We start from the raw sequence: 12,773 nt of genomic DNA, 5'->3' as shown, positions 1-12,773 counted from the left end.
GCAATTACTTCCAGGTTTTCGGCGTCCAGCTCCCGAAACGTTCGGCTTCCAAGACGCTTGAAAACTGAGGTTCCGCTGCACATCCTTCTGCAATATTTAAATTATGCCTTTTTTAAAAAAAACAAAAACTTTTAAATACTTTTTTATTGCAGTTTTATGATTTACTGCTGTAAACTGCTATGGTGCTTTTTAATGACGTAGCGGTATATAAATATATTTTTTATTTTTAATACCCCCACAACTTTTCGAAATAATAAAAATTCCCAAACGTGGAGAACTGACCTTAAGAGTGCAAAAAAACGAGAAAGCGAGGAGGGGTCCCAAAATTGACAGTGACTGTTTGCCTACTTCCAACTCCAGCCATGCTCCCATCATCGCCCCCCCCCCCCAGCATCACATGATCGTGGCAACCAAGCCCTCCTCCCCACTCCCAAATTCTTTTGACTTGACCAGCAAAGCCAGCTCTATGTGCCCCACAGGGAAAGCCCCACTGGGACCCAGAAGACTCCGGACAGCGGCCATGTATCTCAGGAACCCAAGTCTGAGAACTCATCCAATCAGAGCTCACCAGAGATGCCCACCACCAAGAACAGGTTGGCATATTTCTCTTGGCATAAGTTTGGCTTGTTGGGGACGACAGGAGGGGAGCGTTTCTCCTGTGCTTGGGTCTCGCTTGCGGGCTTCCAGTCGGGGCATCTGGTTGGCCACTGCGAGAACAGGATGCTAGACTGGGTGGGTCATTGGCCTGACCCAGACAGAAGGCTCTTCTGCTGTCCTTAGGTTCTTCATGCAGTGGGACACGGGTGGCGCTATGGTCTAAACCACTGAGCCTCTTGGGCTTGCTGATCAGAAGGTCGGCGGTTCGAATCCCCGCGACGGGGTGAGCTCCCGTTGCTCTGCCCCAGCTCCTGCCAACCTAGCAGTTTGAAAGCACGCCAGTGAATGAATGGATCTTTATTTGTGTCAGCCATCGGCCATAGCAATAAAACGACAGTGCAATATACAAAGAATAGAAATAATTCAATTATATAAAATGCGGTACATTTTAGGGTTTTGAATCAATAGTCAAATAGTGGGTCTTTTTCTGATTGCCCCAGCTAAAAACCTTGCAACCTTCGCTGTCACCTGCTCATCTTGATTTGCCAAGAGAAAGGACACTGTGGCAGTGGTTGGGCGACCCGGAACGGACAATAAAAGAGGGGTGATAATCTCATTCCTCAAGTCTTCATAAAGAGTGCAAGCCAGAAGGGCATGCGCCACTGATTCGGGACTGCCATCTCCACAGGGACACAAGCGTTTTCCGTGTGGAATCTGTTGGAATCGCCCTCAAGTACAGCCGAGGGCAATACATTCAATCTTGCGAGATTAAAAGCGCGTCTATGTTTTTGAATTGCTAGGTTATGCAGATAGGGTGCTAGAGAGTCGAAATGGGAAGGTGGAAAAGAGTCATACCATGGGTAAAATTTCCTTATTGTGGCCAAGTTGTTCTAATGCTCGATTTCATTTAGGCACTGACAAATTATTCTGTTTGCTTTACTAAAACCCAAAGTGAGTAGCTGTTGTGGTAATAAACCACAAGAGTAAAGATTTTGATAGACAATTTTAGTCCAGGCACTCTTGTGACAATCTTGCAGCACTAGGGATATTAGACCGGGAGCAGCAATAATAATAATAATAATAATAATAATAATAATAATAATAATAATAATAAATATATTATTTATACACCACTCATCTGGCTGAGTGTCCCCAGTCACTCTGGGCGGCTCCCAACCAAGTGTTAAAAACAATACAGCATTAAATATTAAAAACGTCCCTAAACAGGGCTGCCTTCAGATGTCTTTTAAAAATAGGATAGCTGCTTATTTCTTTGACATCTGCTGGGAGGGCGTTCCACAGGGCAGGCGCCACTACCGATAAGGCCCTCTGTCTGGTTCCCGTAACCTCAGTTCTCGCAATGAGGGAACCACCAGAAGGCCCTCAGAACTGGATCTCAGTGGAGGATTTGAGTTTAGGCGAAGCCAATACTGTACTTAAGTGTCCTGCGCCAGATCCGTAATTATTCCAAGGGAAGATTAATCTCTAGGCACAATGATGCGTTTGGGACACAGAGAAAATGGGCCTTCTTTCACTCTCTCCTTGCAGACCAGATCCTGTAGCCCCCAAACCAGACATCCTGCGCGATTTCTCACGTTCCTCCTCCAGCGCTAGCAGCTTTGGCAGCGTGGCAGAAGAGCACGAGGGGGGCCGCGACGAAGACACCGGCATGGTAAGAGGGTCTCTGTACATGCGGGGAAGCTGCGACGGTGCCCACAGCTGTTAAGGCTCAGCAAAGCCCCGCTGCCCCTCCGGCTCACGAGGAGACCCTCCTTGGAGCCCGAAGAGGATGTCCTTTTCAGATTCTGGGGTGGGTCTCCTCACAAGCCACTAGGACTCTCCAGGTGGCTCCCCATCTCCAGGTTCCACTTCTGGGTTCCCGGCATTGCGTGGTATGCGCGGTTGTGCACAAATGCATAATGCATAAATGGGGAGTTGCTTGGTTTTAAGCACTGTGTGCTTGTCAAGTTGTCAGTAAGCCCTTGATTTACCGTATTGGCCTGAATATAAGCTGCACTCTTTTTTCCCAAATTCGGACCGTGAAAAGTTAAAAGCGTGGCTTAAATCCGTGACCTTACGAAAATTTGCTTTTATGATGCCACTGCTGAAACAGACATGCAGTAAAACGGAACAAAAAAATGTTTTATTGCCGATTTGCGAGCTTGAGACTGTTCATTTGCCATTTACGGGTTTGAGTGCCTGCGGAATTGTAGCAACTGAATAGCGATTTGCGATTTTAGCGATTGTAGGGTAACTTTTGCGGGCTTGAGAGAGCAAAGGCTTAAATTGGCTCAGAGTTACAATTCTACCAACCGCAGCGATTTTCAGCCTGCAACCCAATTTTAAGGGAGCGGCTTATATTGGGTAGTGTCTCCCCACTCCACCCCGAATCCTCAAGGTGCAGCTTATTTGTGAGTGTGGCTTATATTCAGACCAATACGGTATATTGTTTATTAAGAATAGTGCAGCAATTTCCCTTCTGTCTCCGGTCAAAGCAGCCTCTATGGAGAAACTATCTTAACACTCTAGACCAGTGGTGGCCAACTTCCAAGAGACTGCAATCTACTCACAGAGTTAAAAACTGGCAGTGATCTACCCCCTTTTGGGGGGTTCAGGTCAAAGTTGTTGAGCTTCTTTAGGGAAGAGGAAAGTGTTGTTGAGCTTTTTTAGGAAGGAAATCCCTGTTTTTGGTGGTTCAGGTCATTTTAGGGGTGCAGGGCAAAAATGTTGAGCTTTTCGTAGGGCAGACAAAGTTTTTTAGCTTCTTTGGGGGAGCCACTGATCTACTGGTGATCTACCACAGATGTCCAGTGATCTACCGTAGATCACGATCTACCTGTTGGACATGCCTGCTCTAGACTGAGGTATACCCTGTGGTATACCTCATTTTTATATAATAACATTTTTCAAGTCTGTTTTGCTGCCATGTGGATAACTGCAGACAAGGCTTAACATCTGTTCATGCATTTGTCCTGGAAGACAACACTTTGCGATGGGTAATTGTTTTAAACGTTCATAATAAATTAATAAAAAAGTAAGCACTGAGATCACAAGGAAATGAACTGGCGAACACACAGGAGGACGTTTGCGGAATAAATGTCATCAATTACAGGTGATAAAATGATCAGCTTGGCAATGCTTCTCAGGGCCGTCTTAGGGACCTTTGGCGCCCTGGTGCCGTGGTGCGGCGGATCCCTCCGCCGCCCCCGCCGCCCCGTTTTCCAGCGCGACGGGCGGGCGGGCTCAGCGCGCAGCACGACCGCCGAGGGCGCTGCTGCGCGGCGGGCGGGCTTGGCACGCAGCGCTTAGTGCTGCGCGGCGGAGCGGGCGGTGGGCGGGAGCAGTTGCGTGGCACCCCCCCCCTGGCGGGCCGGCACCGTGGCGCCCTGCGCCACCCAGGCTGGCCGTAGAGCCGGCACTGATGCTTCTCTCTCTCTCCCGTGCCAAGGAAAACCCGGCCCCCTTCTCCCCCACCCACCAACACTGTGTCTTCCTTTTTGTGTCTGCCCCCCCCCTCCAGGAGAGCCAGTCCTCATCAGGCACCCCCCACAAGCGGGACTCCTTCATCTACAGTACCTGGCTGGACGACAGCCTCAGCAACACCAGCGAGGGCAGCTCACCAGGTACCAGATTCCATTTTAAAACACCCTTCTCCGTTCTGCCCCATGCAGTCCTTGCCTTGTCCACTGCAACACCCCTGCAAGGTGGGCCATGCGACCCCCATTTTGCATGCGTCGATCAGTATTAATCACCACTTAATTATCTCTGTTGACAGAGTCTCGACAGAGACGACTAACCAGCCATGGTGCCTCCCTGGAAGTCCTTAGTGCTCATATCTCCTAATATACACATTTTTGGCAAGCTAATTTTTAGCCCAACCCTTTCTCTCAGCCTAGCCTACCTCATAGGATTACTGTGCGGATTAACTGAGCTTTTTCTCCAAGGTGGGATATAAGTGCAATAATTAAAACAAATAGATGAAATTTATGTTGGATGGTAGTCCTACTCAAAGGAGACCCATTGAAAGTGATGGACGTGGCTGACTTTGATTCATTAATTTCAGGGTGTCTGCTCCGAGTAGGACTTATTTGAATGAATTTCCATATGATACATTCATTAATGTCTGTATACGGATGCCCATTTCCCCCAATATATCTTGATTTATTCTTTGCATTCATGTCTCACCTTTCCCTCCCCCTCCCCCACAAAGGAGCTCGTTATTTAATCCCTACAACGACCCTGTGGTATAGGTTAGGCTGAGAGGCAATGGCTGGCCCCCAAAGTCACTGAGTGAGCTTTATGGCTGTGTGGGCAATTCGAACCCGGCTCTCCCAGGTCCTTCATTTCACCGGCTCTTTGTACACATTGTCTGGCTGGAGAGCTGAATTTGGAGAAGAGCAAAACCCAGAGAATAGCCGTGTTTTCCTTTCACGCATTGTTGAATTTGGTAGGCTCGTTCGTAAAATGCAAACCAGACCGAATTTCTCCACTGCTCCCATCCGGGTTTAATTAATCAACACTAACGAAAAGGAAGCCTTAACGAAAAAGAAGCCTACAGGTCTCTCTGTGTGTTATGTGTTACAACCAGATGTTAATGGGTCCTGATGCTGCTGTGGTTGCCTAAGGCACTGAGCTCATTGCGCTTCCTCTCCCAGGGATGGGGGAAGATGTTCTGCTCACAAATAAAAGCATCCTTTGCCTGCCTCTTGCTCTCCTCTTTGCCTCTTATTCTGGAGGATCAATGTCAACTGACCGTGAGCTGGTTCTGCTCTGCTGTAAAACTTTAAGGCAGTGAAGCTTCTGAATACCCGCAGCTGGAAAATGCAGGGGAAGGGAGTTGCTCTTGCACTCGGGTCCTCTGTGCAGACTTCCTGTAGGGCAGAAGTCTTCAACCTTTTTGAGTCCATGGCTCCCTTGACCAACTACATCCTTTCTGTGGCACCCCACTGGGGCTCAGGAGCCCAGTTACGTCACACCTTGCCTGCCGAGTTGGCAGCCTCTCGCCCTTTTTTCAAACACCTTCCCTCGTGGAGTGTCCCCTCGGCCTCCTCTCCTCTCCCCTCTCCTTGGGAGTCATCCAGGCAGCCGCCACAGCCGTCCCTGGTCTCTGAGCCACCTCAGCTCCTGGCAGCCAGCTCTTCTCTCTCTTTGGCAATCCCTTGTAGCCAAGTAAGATTGTCTTCCATAAACATGGTTTTAACAGTGAGTCCGTCAGTGACTGTGTAAGTCAATTCTGGATCCACACGTCCTTCCACAGTGGGTGTGGAAGTTAGAGTTGATCACTCCGGGTTAGAGTTGATCACGTTGAGGGTTTGCCAAGCGTCCCTTCCTCTTAGCACGTTTCTCCCTTTCATCCTGAGTTCAAGTGTTTTCAAAGCCCAGGACACCTTTGGTAAAGGCTGTTCTCCAACTGGAGCACTCGCAGGTCAGTGTTCCCCAGTTGTTGGTGTTTATCCTACTATTTTTAGATTTGCCTTGAGACGGTCTTTAAAACTCTTTTGTTGACCACCAGCATTACGCTTTCCATTTTTAAGTTCGGAATAGAGCAGTTGTTTTGGAAGGCGATAATCTGGCATCCACACAACATGACCAGTCCAACGAAGTTGATGCTGAAGAATCATTGCTTTGACCCCTGGCTAGCCCCAGAGGAACCACTTGCCTGCGGAGCTTGAAGCTGGGTCTGCTGCAACAAACAGCCGTGCAAGCCTTTGGGAGGCAGAGACGCAAGAGGGCATCCGAGAAGAGAGGGAAGGAAAGAGGGACAGAGGCCAGTGTTGCCCGCGGCATCCCTGACCATCATTCAAGGCATGCAACATGGCACACTGGTTAAAAATCACTGCTGCAGGGGAATCCGGTTGGCCACTGTGAGAGCACAATGGGTCCCCATTTATATTGTTCCTGGTAAAGGCTATACAGTACTTAAGTTATGTTATGTATTCTGCTCTGGTCAGACCTCACCTGGAGTACTGTGTCCAGTTCTGGGCACCACAGTTCAAGAAGGATACTGACAAACTGGAACGTGTCCAGAGCCATGTTCAAATATATGAAAGGATGTCATATGGAGGAAGGAGAAAGATTCGTTTTCTGCTGCTCCAGAGAAGCGGACACGGAGCAATGGATTCAAACTTCAAGAAAGAAGATTCCACCTAAACATTAGGAAGAACTTCCTGACAGTAAGAGCTGTTCGGCAGTGGAATTTGCTACCAAGGAGTGTGGTGGAGTCTCCTTCTTTGGAGGTCTTTAAGCAGAGGCTTGACAGGCATATGTCAAGAATGCTTTGATGGTGTTTCCTGCTTGGCAGGGGGTTGGACTGGATGGCCCTTGTGGTCTCTTCCAACTCTATGATTCTATGATTCTATGTCCATCCCCCACCCCTCACCCCTGTCCCATTCTCCATCTTTCCAGGCCCTTCTCGTTCTCCGCAGCCAGACCCCAGGAAATCTACGGACCCCTCTTGTCCAGAAATAAAAATCCAGCTGGAACAGTCCGAGCGGCAACCGCCCCACCTGGTAAGTGTGAGAGAGGGCCGCGTTTTGCCACAAACACATTCTTCCGGATGCAGGGCAGAGGAGGCCACCTGCGAGTGTCCGAAGCCGGGATATGGGTGGAGGCGAGAGGAGGCAGTGGCATAAGGTGGGGGGGGGTGGATTATTTTCCTGTGGGTGCATTAGGAAAAGCGCACCCTTCTGGTGTCTGTGGGACAGGGACAGATTAAAGCAGTGGCTGACACAAGCAACACAGAATTCAACTACGGAACTCCCTCCCACTGGAGGCAGTGGTGGCCACCAACTTGAATGGCTTTAAAACAGGATTAGACAAATTCAAGAGCTATCGGTGGCTACCAGACACAATGGCTCTGCTCTGTCTCCACAGTCGGGGGGAGCAGTGCTTCTGAATCCCAGTTGCTGGAAACCACAGGAGGGGAGAGTGTTGCTCTTGCACTGGAATCCCTGCTTGCTGGTATTGCATAACGGGCAACTCTTCAACCACTTTGGGAACAGGATGCTGGACTAGTTGGGCTATTAGCCTGATCCAGCAGCCGGGCTTTTTTATGTTCTTATGCAGGCATCCCCAAACTTCGGCCCTCCAGATGTTTTGGACTACAATTCCCATCTTCCCCGACCACTGGTCCTGTTAGCTAGGGATCATGGGAGTTGTAGGCCAAAACATCTGGAGGGCCGCAGTTTGGGGATGCCTGTTCTTATGGAACCTCCAGTTTCAGAGACAGTCTATCTAGATTTCTAGCTTCTTAGGGTTATTTGGCCACTGTAGCAACAGGATGCCAGACCGAATGGACCGTTGGCCTGATCCAGCAGGACAGTTCATGTAATAATAATAATAAATTATTATTTATACCCTGCCCATCTGGCCGGGTCTCCCCAGCCACTCTGGGCGACTTCCAACAGAAAGATAAAACACAATAATCTATTAAACATTAAAAGCCTCCCTAAACAGGGCTGCCTTCAGATGTCCTCTAAAAGTCAGATAGTTGTTTATTTCCTTGACATCTGATGGGAGGGCGTTCCACAGGGCAGGCGCCACCACCGAGAAGGCCCTCTGCCTAGTTCCCTGCAACTTGGCTTCTCGCAACGAGGGAACTGCCAGAAGGCCCTCGGTGCTGGACCTCGGTGTCCGGGCAGAATGATGGAGGTGGAGACGCTCCTTCAGGTATACTGGACCGAGGCCATTTAGGGCTTTAAAGGTCAGCAGCAACACTTTGAATTGTGCTTGGAAACGTACTGGGAGCCAATGTAGATCTTTCAAGACCGGTGTTATGTGGTCTCGGCGGCCGCTCCCAGTCACCAGTCTAGCTGCTGCATTCTGGATTAGTTGTAGTTTCCGAGTCCCCTTCAAAGGTAGCCCCACGTAGAGCGCATATGTTCCTAAGCAAGAATTGATAGCACTTGCACCCATGGAAAAGTGTGTCAGTGGGCAGAAGGCACGAGGATTGGGGCAGGCTGGGAGGAGGCTGTGGGGCTCTGCCACCGAGGTTCCCCCCTTGCACGAGCTGATCCATTCCGTGGATTCCCTCGACTCCCCTTGCATGTGGCCTTAATGTTCTCTTCCTTTCTGTGTGTCCCCCGCAGAGCTGCTAGCCCTCCCTGCCCAGCCTCCATGGATGCCTCTCCCCACAAGGTCAGACCTTCTTTTGGTTCTCGGGGTTCACCCTGGCTCCCAGGGCAGTGAGCAAGCCAGCAGACTTTAGGCAAGTCTTCCTGGCCCCTCTCAGAGCAAGGGGAGAGGGGCACCCCCCCTCCTTGACCTATATTGCTCCAAGTCGTAAAAAGGGGAGGGCTGCTTCCTCCCTTCCACTTCCTGCCTTAGTGGGGCTGGCATTTCCTGCCCCGAAGTACCCTGCCCCTCCCCAGGGGCACCCCATAAACATCCTTGTGCCACCCCCTTGTGGTGCCATTCTCTGCTGGACCATGTGCACGTAAGGCATGCTCTCCAACTTTAACCATTTCCTCCTTCATGTTTCCTGCCCCTCACCCCACCCCGCCCAAAATAGCTCCAAATAGCTCACTGGTATTTAAGCAGAGGTTGGATGGCCACCTGCCAGGGACTTTTAGCTGTGGCCACTGCATGGCGGGTGTGGGTGGGTGGGTGGGTGGGTCAGACTAGATGTCCCTTGGAGCCTCTTCCATTTCTACAGCTCTATGATTATGTTACCCTATTCCTTGTGGTCCCCACCCCTCTGCAATTTACCCCCCCCCCCCAATCTTCCAATCCCGTTCCCCGTCCTAAAAGGGTGAGGATGCCTTTAGGGGGACAAGTACTGCATTTCCCGTCTTTCCCAAACTGACTTCCTCCTCTTCCTCGTCCGCCCTCCCCCCCCCCCCCGCCACAGCACACGGCGAAGAAGCACAAGCTGAAGGAATTACGGAAGGCCGCCATCTTCGTCACAGCACAAGACTACTGCCCAGCCGGCAAAGTTGACCTGCCCAAGCCGCCGTCTTAAGCAAGCAGCAGCCTCCCCCTCCTGTCTCTTTTGGCAGGGCAGCAAGGCATGCTGGGACTGGCCAGGCCTTGAGAAGAGGCTCTCAAGGTCCCTGCCTAATCCCCGTCCCCTCCATGAGCTGTGCTCGACACCCCCTTGTCCCCCACCCCATTATAAGCTCTGGCCCTCCATGGACGATGTCTCGCAGCCAGCAGTGATGGCTGCCAGGCCCAAATGTGAAGCCAAACTGAGGACGTGGCGCTCTTTGAATCAAAACATGGACAATCACCCACCCACACACCCAGATCCCCCCGGCCCTTTTCTGCGGCGGAGGTGTCTCTTTTGCTTGTCTCTAGAAGCAAGGGCCAACAGGGTGGCTCTGCGGCTCTCGCTTCGCCATCAAACTACCTTGGGAGAGGGAAACCAGCGCAGAAAACGAACCAAGAGCTTGGCAGTCTGGGTGCTTCGAGGGCACGTAAGGGAAACCTTGGGAAGAACTTTCCAACGGGGAGCGCCATTTGACAGTGGAGCAGACTCCCTCGGAAGGCGTCGGGTGGTTTAGCTGGGATTCCTGCATTGCCGGGGGTTGGACTAGATGAGCCCTGGGGGTACCGTCCAGCTCTGCAGTTCTTCGATTCTATGACTTCCGCTCACTGCCGTGCCAATTCTCCAGCATTTTGGCGCACCGGGGGAGCGGAACCGGAGACCCTGTTCCGGAAGCGCTGTGGCCACGGAGTCTAAGCCGTTTTGTGGCTCACTAGAGGCTGGGACAGATCAACCACAACTCTCTCCCTTTGTAAAACAGCCATGCTCCCCGTTCGTCCTTCTGTGTATATATCCTGCCATCAGCTGCTCTCCATCAGAAGTGGCACTGTGAATCACACATACACCCTACCCCTAAGCCTTGCTGCTGTGCTCATCCACACAGTCCGAAATCCTTTCTTTCCCAGTGGCACATCTGGCAATAATGGGAGCCAGGGCAGAATCAGAGGCGGCGTCTGGGTAACTTCGCATAACGGTTCCCAAATATACAAACCCCCATAACGGGGTGGATTGGCAGGGTTTGGGGGAAACCCTCATCCTCCCAGGCAACAGTGTGACTCTCTCTCTTTCTTTTACTCGAAGTTTATCCCAAAGAATAATTGACAATTGACTCATTTATTTTTTGTTGCCGCGGGACAGCCAGCATCCGAGGCACTTAGAACAGCAGCCAGTGAACTGCTTCCGTCCCATTTATCTCTCTTTTTGGTGGGGGGGGAGCCGCCCGTTCCACAACAACACCCTCCTCCTCCTTGCATGCTGTGTGTCCTCTCTTCATCAAGAAAAACCAGATAGAGCCAGACAGAGGCTGCCCTGAACAAAGGGGGAAAGTCGGGATACGGGATAGGGGTTGCCTCGCCATATTCCCGAACGGGAGTTTATTGCTCGTGGCAGGACCCCCCCCCCAGCTGCCTTTGGATTGCTCCCTCCAAACTACGGCCGGCCTGCATCCATGCTGTACAGTTTTTCGGGGTGGGGGGGTGGGGATGCATTGTGACTTTGCAACCCCCTTTCCTGGCTCTCTTCTCCTGAACTTGCCAATGTGCAGGACCAAGGAAGAACATGTGCCCAGATCCCACAGTACTCAATTTCAACCTGCCTTCTTGTGACTAGATAAATCCTGTGAACGTCTGGGCCCATTTGCCATCTGTGTCACGTGTGTGTGTCCTGCCGTCCTCTGTTTTCGTTACTTTATTTTTAAAAGATGCACAAAAATCCATGAATTAATGTTCAGGAACTAAGGTTTCCCCCCCCCCCTCTCTCTTAATTTTTAAGCTCCAAGGTTGTGTTGGTGTTTCCAGTGACCTATGTATAAAAAAGACAAAAATGAAAAATCTATTTATCGCTATTGTAAGAAGACTCTATTTGTAAAATGCTTTTTAAGATATACAGGCTGTAAAATAAAATGAGAAATCCGTGCATTTCAATCGCTGACAGAGCTGGTGGGGCCTTGTGCATTGTGTGTGTTTGTGGGGAGAGGGCAGGTGTGGGGAGGGAAACATACTTATTTATTTTATTTCACCAAAAATAATAATAATAACATACTGCTTGTTAGTAAATAAAAATAAATAAAAAACAAAAGTCCTGAAAGTGGTTAACAAAAAAAGAATAAAAACTATGAACTTATCAGTTAAAAACAAGGGCAAGCTAAAAAAAAACATATTAAAACACATGCCAACATTCTACATTGTTTGGATGTGTGTTTGCCTAAGCAAAATTGTTTTTAGCCGACCCTAAAAGCACAGCAAAGGCTAATTGCCTAATGTCAATAGGCAGGGAGTTCCAAAATGAGGCTGCTCCCACACTAAAAGGATTGGTTCCTTACAAAGGCAGAATGGGCATTTCATGGCAACTTTAACAGGGCTTGTTCTGCAATTCCAAAGGGTTTGATGAGATTGTGCTGGGTTGCCACAAAGAGAGCTTGTCACTACAAACCCAAAACCCCGCTCAGTCAAGCAGCCACCCCTGGAAGTCCAAAGGGGAAGCTGGGGGTGGTCATCATCCCCCGTGGTTTGTCTTTTGGGGCTAATAATAATAATTTATACTCTGCCCATCTGGCTGGGTTTCCCCAGCCACTCTAGGCGGCTCCGAACAGAATATTAAAAACAGAATAAAACACCAAACATTAAAAACTTCCCTAACCAGGGCTGCCTTCAGATGTCTTCTAAAAGTCAGATAGTTGTTTATTTCCTTTACATCTGACGGGAGGGTGTTCCGCAGGGCGGGCACCACTACTGAGAAGGCCCTCGGTAGTAATCTCACTTCTCACAGGGAGGGAACCACCTGAAGGCCCTCGGAGCTGGACCTCAGTGTCCAGGCTGGACAATGGGGGTGGAGATGCTCCTTCAGATATATTGGACCGAAGCCATTTAGGGCTTTAAAGGTCGCACCAACACTTTGAATTGTGTTCAGAAACAAACTGGGAGCCAATGTAGATCTTTCAAGACTGGTGTTATATGGTCTCGGCCGCTCCCAACCACCAGTCTAGCTGCTGCATTCTGGATTAGTTGCAGTTTCCGGGTCACCTTCAAAGGTAGCCCCACGTAGAGCACATTGCAGTAGTCTAAGTGGGAGATACCGGTAACTAGAGTGTGCACCACTCTGACGAGACAGTCTGCAGGCAGGTAGAAAGAGTGCCTCTGAGCATATGAAGTGTGTGACTTTCCACTGCACTGGATAATCGCACATGTCTTTAGTA

General features: G+C 50.0%; 1 protein-coding gene across 4 annotated transcripts in view; it reads left to right on the top strand.

The window, feature by feature from the left end:
• Positions 1-11,502, top strand: part of RAP1GAP (RAP1 GTPase activating protein) — a 78,487-nt gene extending 66,985 nt beyond the window's left edge. For 3 of the 4 annotated variants that reach the window (XM_035120247.3, XM_060276292.2, XM_088671490.1), the window contains 6 exons: positions 480-593; positions 2,146-2,269; positions 4,118-4,220; positions 7,003-7,106; positions 8,685-8,733; positions 9,446-9,535. In XM_035120247.3, coding sequence (XP_034976138.2) covers positions 480-593; positions 2,146-2,269; positions 4,118-4,220; positions 7,003-7,106; positions 8,685-8,693 — 454 coding nt within the window. In that variant the 3' untranslated portion in view covers positions 8,694-8,733; positions 9,446-9,535. Of the gene's footprint in view, positions 1-479; positions 594-2,145; positions 2,270-4,117; positions 4,221-7,002; positions 7,107-8,684; positions 8,734-9,445 lie in introns of all 4 variants that reach the window. The other variant, XM_088671491.1, reaches the window with a different exon arrangement.
• The last annotated feature ends 1,271 nt before the right edge of the window (positions 11,503-12,773 follow it).

This window comes from Zootoca vivipara, chromosome 6, assembly GCF_965207765.1.
Source record: "Zootoca vivipara chromosome 6, rZooViv2.hap1.1, whole genome shotgun sequence".
NCBI lineage: Eukaryota > Metazoa > Chordata > Lepidosauria > Squamata > Lacertidae > Zootoca > Zootoca vivipara.
Note: the sequence above shows the minus strand (reverse complement) of the source record. Positions and strands in the feature narration are given on the sequence as shown.